The sequence below is a fragment of the Falco cherrug genome, chromosome 10, assembly GCF_023634085.1.
Source record: "Falco cherrug isolate bFalChe1 chromosome 10, bFalChe1.pri, whole genome shotgun sequence".
Taxonomy (NCBI): Eukaryota; Metazoa; Chordata; class Aves; order Falconiformes; family Falconidae; genus Falco; species Falco cherrug.
In genome coordinates this window covers 26,322,802-26,342,174 of record NC_073706.1, presented here as the reverse complement: position 1 = coordinate 26,342,174, position 19,373 = coordinate 26,322,802, and the positions used below count along the sequence as shown (strand labels likewise).

Genomic DNA, 19,373 nt, shown 5'->3' with positions numbered 1-19,373 from the left:
GTGGCAACCAAACCCAGACTGACTGAAAAATCTGGAATATTTTTACCGTCCCAGGAGAGTCACTGCAAGTTCGGGTACAGAGTAGGATTCAGCTGGGAAGAAGTCAATCATCTTTAGCTTAAAACGGCACAGTAATTTGTCATATACATACACAGTATAGTTAGCTGGCAAGCCTGAAGAAGTGGAATATCAAGCAGAAGATGTTAGTCGGCTCTGTCCATTAGCAAGTCAAAAATCGATTGCTACATGACAGGCATATAGCGCAAGGCCAATTAGAGAAAAAATGGCATAAAATTCAGTGCTGGGGCAAAAGAAGGCAGAGAGATCTCATTCATGGAGAGGTGTTTCCCATCTCAGTGATTCTGATACTTGAACAGAGTGAGGGAATAGCCTTGGCTTTAGGTAAGGAAACTGAAGGATTATTTTGATCCTATAGCAATTAAGAACGAGGAAAGCTAAGCTGTAAGTACAGGCTAAACTTGGGTACCACTAGCTTTGATAATCATATAAATTCCATCCATTTCCACAAAATAAATTTTATTAGATACACAAATACAAGAGATTTACAAATATATTAGTGTTTACAAAGCTGGAGTATAGAAAGTAATCTATCTTTAAAGTCACACACACATATTAGTAACTCTGTCTCCAAAATACTGCATAAAAATACTCGGATTACTACTATGAAACTGACCTAGCAGTCTCTTTCTGTCTTTGTCAGAGAGATTTGAATCTTCATCAATAGCTTTCAATAGAGCTAACAGCTCATCTTTTGTGGTCTTCTCTGTATTGGAGCGATATTCTCTTTCATCAAGTTTTTGGCAAAAGGTATAACCTAAAAGGAAGCCCAAAACAGTCAGATAGTTAACAGTGCACTCAACCACCCTTGAGATTCCACAGACACCCCGTCTCCTTCAGAGTTAAATTAGTCATTGCTACAGCAAGTCTTTTTGCATCTTCTCAGTCCCTCCTATTTGGTGCACAACAAGAATGAAAAGTTCAGTTTAAACTGTTACCTGTTATCTTACTAGGATCTTGGCCTTTCTGCAGAGCCATCAGTTTATTGCTGACCATTTTATGCAGTGTCCCTGGGACCTTGAATACGGACAGAAGGCAGTGAAACAGCAGCTTAGAAAAAGGCAGTTCTGCACAAGCATACAAGATAACAAGAACCTGGTCGTTTCCCAGCACTTACCTTTAACACATCTTTTTGGTGATCCACAAGGAACAAGATCAGGAGGTCAGTTTTCCCTCTGGATAAGGTTTTATTGTTGATAATAGCTTTAGAGAATGTTCTTTTCACAACCATCCTGTTGTCACTCTGAAGAATCATGTGAAATAACAACCAGATGAGGAGAATTAGCCTCCCCCTTTAAGAAGGGCATTGCCTTTGTTCTTCTAGAGTCATTGCTTTCCCTGTAGTCACGCATTTAAGTTACAAAACACCTTTCCTGACCAGTATCCAGGATCTCTGGATTTCGGTAAGTGTAAAGCAACACATTAACATTTAGTACACACATTTACCTCCTCCTGTAGTTTGAGCTCAGAATTATGCGCTGCAACAGCCATAAAGTACAGCAGCCTTCTGAACTCCTCCCTGACTTGGCTGTCTAGAAGTTTCAAATAGAGTTGAATAGCTTCTAAAGATTGCTCCATCTTCCCATTCACTAGGGGAGAGATAAAGATACACCTATTGCTACATTTATTTAAATAAATGTTACAATTCAACACTTAAACGAGCCACGAAAGAGAGGTTCCTCTCTCTAAACAGAACTGGTCAAACAAAGCGATTCACTCTCACAAAGATTTCTCACAGGCTGATGAGCGCTGTTTGCATATAAGCTGAGAACATCCCACACCCAGGCTTTTAGTAAAGAAAGGTTTGTTTAGCTAAGGTAGTTAAGAAAGCTCACTTCTAGTTAAGGTCAATTACAGTTCAGCCATCTTGAATGAAACGTGAAATACTGAAAAAGGAAAATGGTTCTGTTCAGAAGAGGAATGACTACTTCTTGCGGAAATAAAGATCTCCCAAGAAATGAAGAAATTATGTCCTAGATAAATGGGCTAACTTGATGAATGAACTGCAAACCACTTTGCAGAGCTTTGCTAAGTTTTTATTTGCCTTTTACTACGCAGAATACACATTTTAGATGTGTGAATTACTTAAGTGAAATAGGTTGTACTACCCTCCCTTTGTCATGTAGGGAGGAGGAATGGGATATATATGTAAAGTATTCCCACCAACACAGAACAAGAATAATCATCAAGGCAGAGGCGGCTGAAAAATACAGATAATAGGAACAAGATGATGTTAATTGAGGACTAAAAGCAAAAGCTTTCTAAAATTCTATCTAAATATACAATTTAAGAAACACTCATTTTTGTGGAAAAGAGGGGAGGGTTGTGAATGGGGTAGAAAGCACCCACAGAGTTTTAAATTCAGATCATATGGTCTAAATATTAAACACTGGGACATATTTAGATTTCATTTCCCACGGATATTTAATTTTCATGGATACCAACTACTACCAAATTATAGCACTCCAGTTTCACAGCCATTCTACACAGACCTGAACAAAAACTACAAAACTGCATATAGTCAGGACCAAAATTTCAGAGCACAGTCTTCATGACTAGAAATTAAGAAAAGAAGCTTGCAGAAGTCAACCTTTAAGCTTGGCTACTGTAGTAAATACTCAGTTTGTTAGTACATATCTCACAAGCTTAGGAACACAATTTTATTTTACTTACCTAATAGTTCCGCAATTCCTGAATGAATTTCAGACGCATGGCTTAACAGTGGCTCCTTTTTTTGGCCATAGTATCTACCAATGTTTTCAAACAGCAGTAGTTTCCATGTGTCTGCTTTATCTGGTTCATCAGGTAAGTTCCTGCTAATATCTACCACCATATGATCTGGAAGATACTCCAAGCAATCTATTGCTGCTGAGAGCCATTCATCTGTTCTAGAAGACAGAGCAGACAACAGTTTAACCTTGTAGCATTACTTACTGATGCCTTTCAGAGTTGCTTGGGTTGTTTTTCACAGAAAGTAGGTAGACTGGTTTCTCCACTAAAATGAAAACGGCATGTGTAGGTACTTAACTACATTAGAAATTGACAAAAAAACCCAGATGCTTTCCTGACACACTCAGGTAAAATCATAGACATAACTCTTTGTTAGGTATTTAATCAAGATGAAGAATTAGTAACCCACACAGGTGAACAGTCACAAGCAGTTAAACCTGACGTTAGCGATGTCCTCTGCCGTAGACGTAACTATTGATAAACAAACAAATGCGAACCTTGATCTGATTCAGTTTGGTAAAAATTTTTCAGACTATGGTTTTAACTGTATTTATATACAGTTTCAGGCTCAGTGTTCTTGGCTTTTTTTTTTAATATAGTAGGAGAAACTAAATTATTCCCTCAGTTATTTTAAGGAAAAAATTCAAGGTGATAGCTAAATGCTCTACTCTTCCCTCAACACAGCAATTTTGTCTCTGAATACCACCAAATACACTGGAAGAGTTTTTGAATGCAGTGATGGTATGGCAGAAATTGTCTCAACTACTTCTGGTTTAGAGCTTAGCAACTTAGTATTTGCCAATTATACCAGTCAAGTCTAACAGGGAGAAAAGTGCCTACTCACATCCTTTCTGCAGTATTGGAGATTACTACATCTCTAACCAGAGATCGACTGTGTTTTACATCCCTATGAAAGCAGAAAGTCTTTCAAAGCTGCAGAGGTGAGTGAGCAATGAATACTTACTGTGAGTCACTGAAAGCCTTAAGAATCTCTCTGTCTAGGTAATTACTTGTGATGACATATCCAGTTCCCTTCCTTGGCTGTGAAAGCTGAGGTCTGACCTCTTGGTGCTCAAGTAAAGACTCAAGGAGCGGAAGGTCCACAAGCTGCAGCAGTCGAGCAATTGTTTGTTCTTGCCATACTTCATTAATAACTGGGAAGGGTGGAAATACACAAAGCACTGAGATTCACCACGTGCAAAAAAAGAGATTATGAAAAAGACAAATCCCCTTCCTCCCATCAGTCCCTAACCTAACAGGTTAATCTTACAAAAAAAAAAAAAAAAATATAGGGTAGCAGAGAATGTGGCCCTCACCAGCTTTAAGTGCAAGAATTAGGAATTAGCTTAGTTAACTGCAAGTGTCAAAGAACTGCATTTTGGATGAGTCTGAAGTACTTTACGTTCTTTGTGCTTTAATTTGCAAGTAATCTTTGTTCTAGATAAGGGATAAGCCTTTTGTTCTAGATAAGTGATACTACCCTTATCACAGCTTCCATAATCATTGTCTGGCTTGAGTTTTGAGTTTCTAGGAAGCATTTGCATTTTTAAGCCAAGGAAAAAGCCCATTAGATCATAGTTTAGTCAGAGAGAAGACCTGAATTGTCAAGAACAGTTTCACACAATACTGAAGGAGCACCAGATGGTGCAGATACACAGTTAAAAACCTAAGGAAGACTTTTAGCTAACAGTAGACTATTGGCCATGATTAAATCAAGCACAGAAGCAGTACAGGTAATTGAGTATCATCAAGAACACTCCTAACTCAAATCAAGCTCTCTACAATTGTGTATTCTTCTCCACCAAATTCAACACTGATTTATTTCAGCTAGAGATAATGGGTCCTGTCTGATGAAATAAAAAGATAAAAACCAATCCCACAACAAATATAATTTGCCTTTGTTATGACATGGTGTTTAAAGCAAAATACTGTGAGCTAGTCCGACTCCCCCTCCAGTCTGGCAGGCAAAGCCTTTCCAGTCCTACAGTTATCTTCTTTCTCCAACAAACAAATGACTGTGACATTATTTGGCTTACCGCGACGGGACAAACTATCCAAGATGTTTACTTGAGGGGTATTTGCAGGCTTTAAACTCAGGTTTTCCCAGAGATCCTCCAAGCTTTCCGGTTTGACAGGAGTAGAGTGAAACAACATGCTCTTCTCATGTCTGAGATTAAAAAACAGTTTAATATATATTACATCCATATATACAGATAACCGAACGTATCATGTAACATACAGATATGGATAACTGTCTGAGATTTAAAAAAATGTTTTCTCTATATTAATATTTATATAATCTCCTCCCCCAGCCTGACACTTTCCTTATCTAAGTCCCACAGGAGAATGTATGGCACCTTAAAGAATTGTTTTCTTGCAACAATTGCATGTGAATGCATAGTTCCTCTCCTGGAACTTGTCATAGCCGGCAAGCAAGCTACCTCAGTTATCACAAAGAAAACCTAAGAGGAGGAAATGATTGAGGGGAAATTATTTTAGAAAAAAATAAACAAAATGACCCTCTCAAAGCCTCCAGAGTTTTAAGACATTTTTTCTGATGGTGAAGTTAAGACAAAAATTAAGAGCTGTTCTTGAAAAACCTACAAGGTTGCTGCCCTATAGCAACACCATTCCTAAAGACACGCAGCTTGTTCATGCCATCAGCTAATGCTTTAGAAACCTGTCACCCATGTCTGTGTGTTAGCTGGTTCTTCTCCTAACTGCTTTCATATGCTCTTAAGTAGATAGCATAACAACTCCAACCACAAAATTACTGTTCCTCCCAGTATATTTGTTTAATTTCAACTCTTATAGCTTCTTTGTTTTAGGGCAGTGCAAAATCCTTTTGATGCCCAGTATCTTTGCTATGTACGGGACAGGCTGTATGTATCAGTAGATCTGTCCCCTTCACTAAATAAAGAAAAGTAATCCAATGGATCACTGCCCTGCCCAGAAGAAAAACACTTTCATTCTAAACCAACAAAAAATGAGTAATCTTGTTTCATCACTGCATCTGATATGTTCTAAGTCTGCTTTAACAGCCTTTGAGATGAACATATTTTTTAAATACCACATTTGATTAAAGTGGGTTTAATTTCTTATTAATTCTCCTCTTTCCAAATAAAGATTTGGAACAGTTTGCTTTAGCACTGAAAAAGAGCTAGTTGGGGGGTGGGTAAGCAGGACGAAGGTGCTCTCCATTTTTAATCTCTGCTGCTGGAATTTTCTGATCATTTGGCTGATGCACTGAAGTTCATATTTGCTACTCTGACGAACACAATCAATCACATGAGGTATTTTCTTTTTAGGTCAATACTACTTGCAGTTTTCAAAAGCGCGCATTGCTAGTAACTACATGAACATAGCTCCTTGTGAGGACTACATTGGAATATGTTCAGAGGTGAACAATTGACAAAACTGTTTAAGGGAAGTTACTTGGCAAAGCGTCATCTACATAGCAGTGAAGGTTTAGTTGGTACCAGGGTTTTCTTTGCCCACTTCTAACGAGACAGGGAAATGAAACCTCACCATTATGCTTCCCTCAGGTTCTACAACAGCATGCAGCAGCATAACAGCCTGCTACCTAGGCTAGGAGCAAGTCATACATGCGTGAAGAAACAGCTGAAAACATTTCAAAAAGCTAAACTTGAAGCATAGTGAAGCTAAGATGATAAAAACACAATTTTTTTACCTGTTTTTGCCTTAAAAACTGGATGGATTACTGGTTTACAGCAGAGCTAGGTGTACAGTGACTAAAGATTATTCCATTGCATTAGCCTACTTGATGCACCTGAATTCCAGTTGGTTGTATTGGTTTAGAGCTGTATAGATCAGTATCTAATGCAGTTAATTTCTACCATCCTCCCACCCTCCCCCAAGGCAATGGGATAACAGACACAGAAAACAAGTAACTATACAGGCTGAATGATTTACTCCAGATTGCTGTCTCCTGTCTTCCACCCATAAACATCTGTTTAGTATCTACTTGCCCATCAGCCCCAGGTCCTGTAATTGTACAACAGTTTTCCCTTCTCTCCTCAAGAATACATAATATTTTCCTATCCTAAAAAAAATCTTATCTTCACATTCTACGTACTAACCTTTGTGGCGTACACTGCTGGTAATCTTTATCAAGTTCCGTTTGGTTTGAGACATTTGTGAATCTGTAGAGACTACTGCTGCTGTCTTCAAATACAGATCGTTTGTCTTTTCCAAAGACCCTAGTTGAAACAGCCTCAAATACTTTGTAATCCATCAGCGCCTGACATACACGCACTATTTTAGCACGAGAAATATCAACATCCCCAAAATACTTGTTCTGTAGAAGATGGGCAAAGACAACATCCACTGCATCTGAACCAATAAAGCAGTCATGGTAGCACTTCAGGTTCTGGCGACGCTTTTTCACTTCCACTTGAGTTTGAAGTGCGTTGATAATGCTGCTCCAGACATACGTTGCTCCAAATGGTTTCTGTGCCAAGCTAAAGCCTAAGAACAGAGAAAGCACAAAGACTTAATTCATGCTGCAATTATAAAAGAACTGCCCCCTTTCTGGCTACTAGCTTTCAAGAACCTTGTAAGGATTTAAAAATCTTCCAGACTTCCAGTTTGGCTTGGGTTGCTCATGCATTAACATTTAGTTACTTTCTCAGCAAGCCAGTCTGCATGGTTCCAATGCATCTCTCCGGTGGTCGCCCTCACTACAGTAGCCTGAAGCTTTGCAACCAGGCCTGCTTTCTCAGCCTGTCACTTTGACACTATCCTTTTGCATGCTCCTCCATCACCTAATGGCTACTACTCCTAAGCACACATTTCCACAAACCAAGAACTAGCTGTATATACTTGTAACTCCCCAGTTCCTCTACTAACACTGACAAAATTATACAGCTGGGCAGGGAAGAGGGAAGCAGGGATGAAGGGACACACCAGAGCCTCGTTTCCCACAGGACTGTGCATACACACAAGCCACCTAGTATCAGTGCTTACCATATCACTAACAACATCAAGAATTCTCAAGACACATTTGACATTTACCCCACAGAACAGCCTTCTACCACCACAGCTCCAACTAAGATTTAAGCTCTGTGTACTCAATGCCACTTCCTTGAGCCAACCAGTCTTCCCTCCCGCAGTAAAACACTGACCTATTACTCATTTACCAATCTGATTAAGAACGGCATGCTAGAGACAAACAGTTTGACCAAAGGCTAGACTCGGCCTCCACAAGGACTTGCAAACTTTATAAGCATATTGTGTATTTGTAGGTGGCACCTAACTGGGAAGAGTTGCAGCCACCAGAGGCTAGAATTAGAATATAAGTTTCCCAGGAACTCAGATGAATAATTTATTAAGAAAGAAAGCAGAGGAAAAGGAGCTATATCAAAAGCTGTGGGACAAAATATGGAATGAGGAGTTGGCAGCAATCCCACAGAAAGCCATCTGGGATTATGACAGACCTCAAACCAAATGAATTAACAGTGTAAGGCAGTGTTTAAGAAAAAAACAACATGCAACTCACTCTGGAACACATTACCATGAACATTTTCCACAGAGATGCAGGAGGCATTTTTTCTGTTCTGTTTAGTCTGAAGTGGCTTTAGTTAGAGAATTGTATTCCGATTTTGGGCACTAGAGCTTACTGTTGATCTCCATCTACCAGAGAGCCTGGAAATTAGCAGATTGGCAGGGGGAGGGTGGAAGTTAGGGGAGCAGTAAAGACTGGAGAAAAACAGAAAAAGAAAGAAAGAAAGAAGCTGGGCATAAAACAGCATCTGAACACACCAACACTGATGAAGGACAGAAGCTACCTCCAGAGCCATTATCAAATAGACACCTGCTTTCTGAAAAGATTCTCAACAGGAAGAAACTGATTCAAAGCCTTGTATTAAAGAAGACTAGGTAGAAACCTTCCAGAGTCTCCAGCTTCCCAAGCTTTAGAAGCGTGGGACAGCCAAAGCACACACTGGCTGTTACTGTAGCCTGATGACACCTTCAGGTTGGCAGCACAAACAAAACTCAACCGAGATTCTCCTTCCAGCACTACATTTTAATAGCTGACTAGCCTGCTCGGAAGGCGAGAAAAACCCACCCAAGCCCAATGCCACCAAACACGCACCAGCACCAGTTCCTGTTGCTAAAACAAGTATCAACGCATACCACCTGCGACGGTTCTGCCGATAACCGCTGCTTTATCGCCGCTCGCTTCCACACAGAATCTTTCTCTGGGGGAGTGGCGCTCAATGTTAAGGTCACCAGGTTTTACAAAGTTCAGGTGCTCGAGGTGGGACAAGCAGCCCCGAGCCCTTCGCAGTGCGCGAAGGAGCCACCTGCGGGGAGCCCTGGCGCCGCCCGGACACCCACGGCCGCCACCAGCCCCGCGCCGGGCCCCAAGGCCTGGCCACCACCCAGCGGGGTCCGGACGGCGGCGGGGCAGGCGCCAAGCCCGGACGGGCGCCCCCGGCGGAAAAGCCCCCCCTCACCGGCGGGGAACCTCTGCGGAGCCGGGCAAGGCGCCCACACGGAGCCCCCCAGCCCGCGGCGGGCACGGCCTCGGCCCCCCGAGCCCGCCGCGCCGTCTCGCCTCACCACCTGTCCCCGCCCCAGCGGGTGCCGCAGCCCGCGCCCCCCGCCAGCGCCCCCCGCCCCGTACCCGGCGGCCTGGCGGCGGGGCTGCAGACGGCGCCGAGGCTCAGAGCCGCCGCCTTCTCCCGCACCGTGGCCATGCCCGCCGACGGCTCCGCGCACTGCCGCGCCGCGCGCCGCCCGCGCCTCAGGGAGCCCGCCGGGGGGCGGGGCCGCCGCGCCCGCACCCATTGGCCGCGGCCGGGCCGGGGGGCGGGGCGCGCGCGGCGGCGGGGTTGAACGGCTGCCCGCGTGCCGCAGTTACCCGGCGTGAGGCGGCGGCGCCGGAGGGGCGCTCAGCGGGGGGCCCGGCACCGGGGGCGGCGAGAGCCTCCCTGGGCACCCGCCCCGCCGCTGCCGGCAGCCGGGCACCGCCTGACTCGCCGCAGCTACGCGGCCTCGGTCCTGTGGCCGTGACCGCCGGCGGGGTCCGTAGGCCGCGGTGGGCCGGTGTTCACCGCCCTCACTGTTGCTCTCACCGGGCAACAGCGCCGGCTGCGCCCGAGCGGGGAAGCCCTGCTTCCGCCGGGCCTGACAGCAATACAGACGAACCCTGCGCTCCCGGCATATGTAGCATGCATCCCCTGCCGTCAGAGCGCAGAACACAAAACCTCCCCGTCTTTACAGGGTAATTTCAACGCATCCAACTGGGCAGCTCCATTTCTCCGTGTTCCCCCGAGGACAGGCCTCATACGCGACCGTGGATGAACAATTAAAACCTACGGCTGACATTTTCCTCTGATGCCTTACGTGAGGTGTTTATTACAGCAGCAGGCATTCTTTATGAGAATGAAATGATAAATTCACTTTCAAGGTAATAGAAGTTGTTTTCCACTTGTCTGCAGGAAACTGCTGAGAGACCCAACATAATTTTCTACAAAGCACAGAGCATTTGAATGATTCAACGACAGTGTATTAAACAACGTACAATCAATCATGTTTTCCGACTGATTTCAGTAGTGTTGACACAAAACCAAACTGATCTCCGTGATACGCAAACTCAAGAGCGTACAACACCCATTGCAGACCAAATAATAGCTATTACAAGTGACACAAAAATTCATTCGTATTTCAGGTGATTCAACTGTTGATGGTATTTTTGCAAAACAAAATTCCATGAAACTTCAGCCTGTTCTATGAGCTTGGTGCAAGCAGGTGGAAAGTACAGGACGCCTGCTGTCCGCTGAAGCTGAGGTTAGCCTTTTTTTATGCTTATTTATCCTACCACTTAAAGGTAGGGCACTGTAAATTTGTTCATCGTATACAAACAAACAAGCAGACTTCATTTTAAACTATGAAGAATCAATACAGGGAACTAGATACCACAAACTCAACGGCAGACAAACATTTCTTCATGTTTCGCTGCCAGAGGAATGAAGTATTTTATAATGGAGTTCTAAGAGTGGAAGTTCTTAAGGTTTTCACACAAAGAAGTCTCTGGGCCCAGAGAAAAAGGAATCTATTCAAACTGAAGCAAAATGCCAGCCTTTGAAAATGAAAGTTCATGTTGTTTTTCAACAATAGGAAGTGACACACAGGGAATTCTTTCTTGGGGAAAGAGGTTAAAAAAAAATATAGTTCCGACTCACAGGTGTCTAACAGTTGCCATTAGGAACCTAACAAAAAATATAACTCATGGGTTAATCAGGATTTCCATGACACATTATTTTATTATTCCCTACTTCTGTAGTAGTTTGGTACCAGACTTTTTTTGACACATTGCCAAAATATATTAACTGCAAATCGGTAAATGCCTGAGTTAATTTTAAAAATAATTTATTTTTGCATAGTTGCTGAAATAAAGTGATGCAGTCAGTTATTCTGCAATGGTTCACCATAATCTTGGGAGAATTTACAACAAGCAGCATTTTCAAACGGGGGATGTACCAAGCAGTTAACAAGAATATTACACCTCACATCAAAGAACGATTTGTCAAAATAGTGCTTGCAGGGAACAGAGTGAACCACAGCTAATGCACAGTGAACTGCTGGTCTAGAAGGTTCTAAGGTTTTTATTCTTGTATTTTATGACTAGGTGATCAGCAGTCTACCCTGGATTTCTGCCTTTGCTTTCATGCTTCCCCACAGTGACCACAACCAAAACACACACCAGTTTCCCTGTGGGCAGATGGCAGCTCTTGGCCAGTCTGCCAGCTGTTGCCGAACAGTATCTGGTATCAAAGGATGTTGAAAAATGATATACATCTTTCAGTGTTTCTTATGGTAACATTATTATAAAATGTTTTCCTAAGGCACATATTTACTTTTATGTAATTATTTATTTATTGATACTTTTCTGTAGTAATTTTAAAGAATGCCATCTCATGCAGCCAGTATGGTCAGTCTTTGTTGGGGTAATTCCTTAGACTGTGGTGGAAAGATCTCGGGGTGAAAGTACAACATGCTGCATTTGACTTCACCTTCCAGTGTTCCCCCCCATTTTAACCTCCATAAAGTTGAACACAGGATGCACAAAAGAATGCTGGTTGCAAGGACATAATTAACATAATTCATCCATCAAATCACTTAGGATCAACTTGGTGGCATTCCTGCATGCACACGGAACAGTAATCTTGCTCCAAAAGCAGTTCCACTGAAAACCAGACTACGTACACAGACAGATGCTCCTTCAGGCAAATATACCAAAACCTGGTCTGCAGGGTGTAGGTCTGCAAGGGAGATTGTCAACAGCACCAGTGAAGGAGGTTCTATGATATGGAGAGCTTCACTGTTGGCTCTCCATCTAATAATGCTATGTGAAGTTGCACAGAACAACATTTTCGTGACCTAGCTAAGGACTCAAATATTCTTAACAAATCATGCAATCGAGTCCTAATTTGTACAGTTGACTCCCGATTCTTTGAAACTGCTACAAAGAACTTTTATAGCGAGGAACAGCAAAAGAAAAATCTTTGATTTATTTCCAGGTCATCTAGAAATACTGCTACCAACTATAACAGGATTGAGAAAGTGGCCTACATTTTGAAGACTTTACAAACTTAAGTTTTCAAGAATTTCTGAGTCTCATGTAAGAACTGTAGGATTTAATTAGAAGCATACAGCAGAAACAGAATATTTCAAATTCAACAGCCACAATTTCAGCATGTCTGCTGCTCAGGATCTGATTAACTTATTTCAGTTAAGTGTTTGCTCAAGGATAAAGGTGATGATAAAGACCAACATTCAGGTCTTCTCTGATTATGGGGAGAGAGAAGGCAAAAAACCTGTACCATCACAAAGTAAGAAAGTGATGCATACCTTAATGTAAAGTCCTGTCTAGCTTTCTCCACAATGAACTTGGAAGCTCGACAGCCAACCAGTATTTGGACGTGAGAGCACCTGTAATTTCCACATATTCTGGGCACAAATGAAGGTGACATAACTGAATACAATACCTTCCAAAGTAAAAAATGATTGTGTGATTAAATATTTCAGTATAATTATAAAAAAGACAGAAGTTGGAGGCTGTGTTGCCTAAAAAAGATGGAGACATTAATAGAAAATATGGTGGTTTATCTACAGTAATCAATGCTTGGCTGTGTGAGTGGGAAACGTTATATATTCATGAAAGAAACAAAGGGAAAAGGCTGTTGCAATTTCAAAATTTTTAGGAAAAACTCAAAGGACCCCAAACCTGGAAAATAAAATTTTCTAAAACCAAGAAATGTTAAATGTTCTAATTATTATTTGCATTTGAAGTGCCAAAAAATAGAAAAAAACATTGATTTGTCACTGAAAATTGACTAGGAAATAAAGGTAGATCCTTGCAGAAGAATACTATCCAATTTCTTATTTTTAAAAGATTTTAGATCCCACTTTTCTGAAGGATTAACACAGAACTCTGCATTTCCAATTCTAATCTTATATCTCATAAACATGTCAGATTATAGAAGGCTATCTCTCTCATACCAAACTTTTTTCTTTGTATTTCAAATGTCTTCCCATAACAACATAAAGATTAAGTGCATGTCAACACAACTTAAATGTATATATACATAAAATTTTATTGCCATAATCACAAGGATCTATTGAACTCAATCTTTCTGGCTGTTTCTGTAAAAGCATAGCAATTAACAATTACCATAAAAATTCTGAAAAACATTCCAGTTATTTAGAACAATTACTCATTTGTTTTTTCCCCACTTAAATATCAACAATGCTTGTATTCACTGCAGTGCTGCAGTTGATGAAAGGAGAACATTTTAAACAATAACTCTTAAAATGTTGCTCTGTTCCATTCACAAATGGTGACACAAATTAAATTTTGATATATGATTCACTGTCACATAAAGATACTCATGTAGGGGAAAATCAACAGCTTCAGTTACAGAAATTACTATTTTTCTAAGTCACAATGATCATAACATTATCAAATCTCCTCTATTTCACTGCATGACGCTAAAAAGTCCAGTATGATGGTTTTTGATACTGAAACGGCCCTATGAAACCCAGAAAATTCTTTCTTCCACTTCTAATAATCTCAAATTCCAGAAAATTAATAGCTCTTCATACAATATTGGGTTGCAAAAGGCTCTTTGATATGCTAGGCAGATATGAAGGAAGCTGAAAGAGCTCCTGTAGTGAACCTGCCTTAGTAATAAGTAACATCTTCTGCTATTTGCACTAAAGAGCACGAGAGGCTTTCCTGGGGCTGAACTCCATGGCTTGGAGAGGACTGATGCTCTCCCTTACAATGCAGAGCAGGTTATTCACAAATTCACTCTGCCCCAGTTTTCCATCTACATTTGAATTAGAAAAGCTCAGGTAGCAGTAGGTACTGTGGGATACAGTGACGCCACCCTGCAGCACCCCCCCACCCCCCGTAGCAACCACACCTGCCCCACCATGCAAAGGCCACTTGCAGGTGGCACCTTTGCTTGGGCAAGAGCAGGATTTACTTCCAAAGTGCAAACTCTGATATTTTTATACTGATGTGAAATCCGTAAGGATTCCACCCTTGCATTTTTGAAGAGATTGGAACAATAAACAAGTTCCCAGGGCAGAAGCTGCTGGACGACTGACTGAATCGACAAAGGCTGCATTGTTCAGGAGCGCAATCCTTCCATTCCTAGGCTGGAATACCAATGGGACTGCGGGACCAAGTCAAGCAGGGCAATGGCAAATGAAGGGCAGGGAGGCGAGTGCTGAGCCTGCGCTGGTGCATACTGACCTCCGGTGGAACATTCTGCACTCTGAGTAAGGATCCACACACCGGCTGGGAAGGGAGGGAGCTGGAGCCAGGATTACTTGAGACAGTTACTGTAAGGAAGTGTGCAGGGCGCAAAGACTGTTAGAGATGTCATCAAAAATTCAAGGACAAGCCTCTGCTTCTCAGTCTTAATAAATGCTAAAGAATTTTATCTTAAATGGATTTTTCAACTTTTCCTCCTGCGGAAGTTTACTGGCACTTTCGAGAATGATTATATATTATAACCAGAGATTGATTGCAGCATGTCTAAATGCACACAGGGTGGCATGGTCCTAGCAACACTATTTGGATAAAGACTCTTCACACAACATTAGACTCACTGTCGTCTACACACCAGAAACCCGTTCAGCCAGAGCAAGCACATACAATCAGACACAAATAATTGAAACGTGAGAAGTTCCCACCTGCCCAGCTGGGAGTTATGATTTTTCAGGTAAGTTGCTGTAACTAAATGTGAACTCCTGTACACTGCAACCCTTAACCAAACGCACTAACTTCTATTACTACTGAAAGTGGCTTTAGGTAAGTTCACAAAGAATCAGGGGAGCAGCTCTCACGAGTTTACACAATTCTGGCAGAATAAGCAGCAATTTCCAGCTGAAGCATGGTGAGGTAGTAACTTACACTGATCTACCACAGATAAGTTTCACATCCCTGCTCCCAAAGTGGCACCAGCTTAATGGGACGGAAGGAGCTGATAGACAAGGACAAGGGTGGGAGAGTGGGAACTCTAAATGGATTTGCCAAGCATAACTGAATTCCTGATTTTGACCATTGTTTTGATTTCTTTAGAAAACAGCTACATACCATTTATATTTACACTGAGTACAAGGCTTGTGTTCTAGAGCACAGGATCAGAATTATTGTTTACGTACGCTACAAGCAGGAATCTATAATTCACTTTTTATATTACTGTACAACGTGCAGAGGCCACCACACTCATTTTTTGCCAGGCCCACAGTTTAGGATGGGAAAACAGCCCTAGAAGCATCCTGCTGACAGCTTTGCTTCCCCCACTAACACTCAAAGAGAACTTAAAGAGTTCATGTCAAAAAGGAAGTAAAAATCCCTGGTCAAGCACCACTTATTACCTCTCTATTTTTTTTAACCAGCTAGTTCCAAAATTGTGACACTTGGATTCTCACAGAACATGCGAGCTTTGTCTTCAGCCCCTTTAGTGCAAAGTCCATTGACTGTGGTCAAACAACCTCTCTGGCTGTTTAAACAAAATTGCTGGACCTTGCACTGAAGCAAATAAAAAGCATTTGCTTACTCTCTTCTATTACAAAAGCTGTAGGGATACTAATTTCTAGGTGCTGACCAAAAAAAACCTGGGAGGTTTCAGAAACCACCAAGGCTTCTTCACTTAAAAGAACAAATCTAAATATTTATTCTCCCCGAGCTTTGAATGAGTTACCAATTTGGCCTAACCACATGATAAAACACTTGATACTTCAGCTTTTATTCAATTACCATACCATTTACCTTCTGTTGCTGCAGCAAAAATATGTGATATGTAAATAATGTACAGACAAATCTCACTAGTAGCCACCACAGTCAGAAAGGAGAGGATGATGCCAAACAATATAATTTTAATTAAAAGCTCTTGCTATCCCAAGCCCTGGAAGTCTTAGAAGGCCACAGCATGTACTCCCAACAATATAGTTTAAGATTTCAAGTAACACGTAGAATAAAGAGAGGCTTAATTTAATCATAAGTTTAACCGAACACACCTATGAAAAAATAATCACAGCATTTAAAATGGAATTTTTAAGGCTAAGCATAATAACAGGAACCAAGAGTAGCTGCCGTCTATAATCTTTATCATATACACAGGATCAGATACACAATTAAAATTCTCCTGTGTGTTAACATCCCTGTGTGTCTAAAAGAAGATAAATACGCTGATTTTGAAGCTGTTATACAAACTATATGATTAATAGCTAACTGCTCAGCATGTTGCATTAGGACTCAGTTACAGTATTTTAAAGTTAATATATTAACTGTATGTGGGATGGAAATTTTACAGTTTAGTTTACTGCTAGCATCACAACTCACACATTTTCATATGACTCCTCACTAATGTGCGTTTACTTGAATGCCCCTCTTCTAATGCCTGTTTCAGTGTATGCTTACCATGCACACATTCATCTGCATCAAGGCAGAAGACTTGAGCCGACCGATTAAAATATTTGCAACTTATTTCCAAATATAATCCCGTAGCTCTGTCAAAGTTCCAATTTGCACAGGGCTGTAGCATTTTTGTTATTTGGAATGATCATAATTCAAACTCTCTACACAAACAGAAATCCATTCATGCAATGACACAACCCAAACATAGGGGTTTTTTAACCCTTCACATGGACATCTGAAGAAAGGGAAGTGCCAAACTTACGATATACCTGCGTTTGCAAAAATGAAAGAAAAATTCTTGCCTCGGATGACTGCAACACAAATACTTCTTAAAAGGGCTTTTGCTCTCCTTGTGCTTGTTTGAACATTGACAATACAGGACAACCCAAGTAGGAACCAAGGTCCATTACTACGCTCAAAAATGGATTATAGTAGGAGGCAATGGAAAATCACTGCTTCTATACAGAGATAGACTGGCACGTGCTTCACAACTGAAGAAAATCCCTTTTTATAGTGAAACAAAAGGCAGAATTAGGACTAGGCTGAATTAATCTTATAAAGTCATTGTGTGTAACAAAACACTTAACAGCCCTCTGCTAGGAATGTCCACCTGCCACCTGATGATGCTGCTGGGTTACCATTTGCCTTTCGGTCAGTGTATACATTGCAGCACGCCTAATTGAAGCTATTTCCTAACTAGGACCACACCTGACTCCTACGCCCTCTGCTCCTCGATCATCTCCACTCCAAAAGCTCCCCTAGCCTCACTCTTTCCCAATTCTTTTTCCATTCCAATGTCCTCCCACATCCGACCCATGTTTCTTCCACCTTTCTACTCCCTTCTCCCTTAGATTCCTCCCGTATGAACCTTCACATACATATGAGCCCTCCCACCTTATTCTGGGTCTGTTTTTCCTAAAATGAAGGGCTTTAACCGCTTTTTCAGCCCCGCTCATGGGCACTACCCTCTACCCTTTGTGCATCAGGTAGCTAAAAAAAAAGCCAAATCCAACAAAATCTAAACATACATACACATACACACACACAAAAGAAATAGCCCAGTGAACTTTGAAAAGCAGAAACCTAAGACATACCCAGAATAAATGAGATAGGGTATAGCCCTGTGGAAGTTTGCTTGCTTTTTTTCCTGACTCACCTTTTATTTTTCTCCTTTGTAAATAGCTTGTTCTCTGCATTTATTCCTGCGTTCTTATAAAAGATAAAATTAAAAGAATTTTAACACAGTTTTCTTTTCTTTAGTTTCTGGAAATAAAACAAAGATTTGTTAGGTTTTCCTGTAGGAGAGGCAAATAATTAATGCAGAACAAGTTATTCTGATTGCCTAAGATACTTACCAACAAACACCTGGCAGCAGGAGGTGCTGTTCTCTTTTAAAGAGCTGCATACATTCAGCTTCTTGACTTTTTTCTTTTTTTAAAAAAAATAATTATAAATTATAACCTGTATCTGAAACACAGTATCAAAAGCGTCAGCCTCCACACTGCACTTGGACATTCTCTGTGCCCACCTGCTTCCCAAAGCATTTTTTAGAGAAAACAACAATCAACTGCACAGGCAACTGTCTCATTTATACTCATCTTGGTTTGGGAAGCAGCTCTTATACACAGGACCATTTAAAAAATACTCCAGCCCTTCGGATTGACCTTTCTCTTCCAGCAAGTGGCTCAGAGAAAGCCTATGTATCTTATGGCCAATATCCACGTCATGGGACTTCAGCCCTTTGTGTATGGGAAAAATATTTGCAAGGATCTCCACAGTAATTCACTGGGGGGAAAAAAAGACAAGACTGAAACCCTCTAGAGCACCATTTCTTCCCAGAGGTACACAGAGATGATGTTCTAGTTCAGCAAGAAAGAGAACAGAAGAAAGTAGTATGGCTAAAAACCACCTTAATCACAGCAGTAGTCTCTCTCTTACTGCAGCTGTCTGGCTCCTCACTTATCACATCAGTTTAAGACCTGGCAGATACATTGTGAAAATTAATTCAGAACATTTAGAACCCATAAATGTAAAAAACCAGATCAACCAGACATGCTCAATTCATGCAATATAACGGAAAAGAAAAACCAAAACCCAAACCCTAGAACTGTATTTTTTCATATTGAGATCAGATAATGTAAATAGCCAATTTTTTTCCAACAATCTAACTTTTCAAGACTTAATATTTTAATAATAAACGACTAAGCATTATAAGGTTTTTGTTTAAAAAGTGTTTTCACTTTAATGGGTTTAGTTAATAACATCATGAATGGTACAAAACTGTCCTTTTTCACATTTCCATACACTGTATTACGGACCACCTGAAAATCTGGACTAAGAACGCATAAAGTGTCTCTTAATTAGCCCTAGCTTCATTTTCGCCATTATGTAGAGAAGATATGCAGGAAAACATGCATTTGTTACCAATGACATGTTACTATTAGCTTAAACAATAAGATATGGCAGAACGTGCATTGGTAATGCACAGGTATGCAGTAGGGTAAGAGAAACCAAATGTCAAGTGTTGGCAATGAAATAAGAAATGGTTGATGACACACTGACATTTTGTGACCATAGTATTAGCTTTTCTGTTTTAAAATTG

The 19,373-nt window shown here is 41.1% G+C and overlaps 1 protein-coding gene across 3 annotated transcripts; it reads right to left on the bottom strand.

The window, feature by feature from the left end:
• Positions 1–516: 516 nt before the first annotated feature.
• Positions 517–18,848, bottom strand: DEPDC7 (DEP domain containing 7). 3 transcript variants are annotated; one of them, XM_055722510.1, is made up of 9 exons: positions 17,928–18,848; positions 6,909–7,296; positions 4,845–4,975; positions 3,773–3,962; positions 2,752–2,966; positions 1,525–1,667; positions 1,196–1,321; positions 1,017–1,095; positions 517–835 (listed from the first exon to the last, which is right to left on the bottom strand). In XM_055722510.1, exons 1-9 carry the CDS (start codon positions 17,965–17,967, stop codon positions 621–623), a joined length of 1,527 nt encoding a protein of 508 aa, XP_055578485.1. In that variant the 5' UTR covers positions 17,968–18,848; the 3' UTR covers positions 517–620. The 3 variants fall into 3 exon arrangements, with proteins under 3 accessions (XP_055578485.1, XP_055578484.1, XP_027666201.2); XM_055722509.1 differs by lacking the exon at positions 17,928–18,848 and adding an exon at positions 9,458–9,577; XM_027810400.2 differs by lacking the exon at positions 17,928–18,848 and adding an exon at positions 8,965–9,272.
• Between the last annotated feature and the right edge of the window lie 525 nt (positions 18,849–19,373).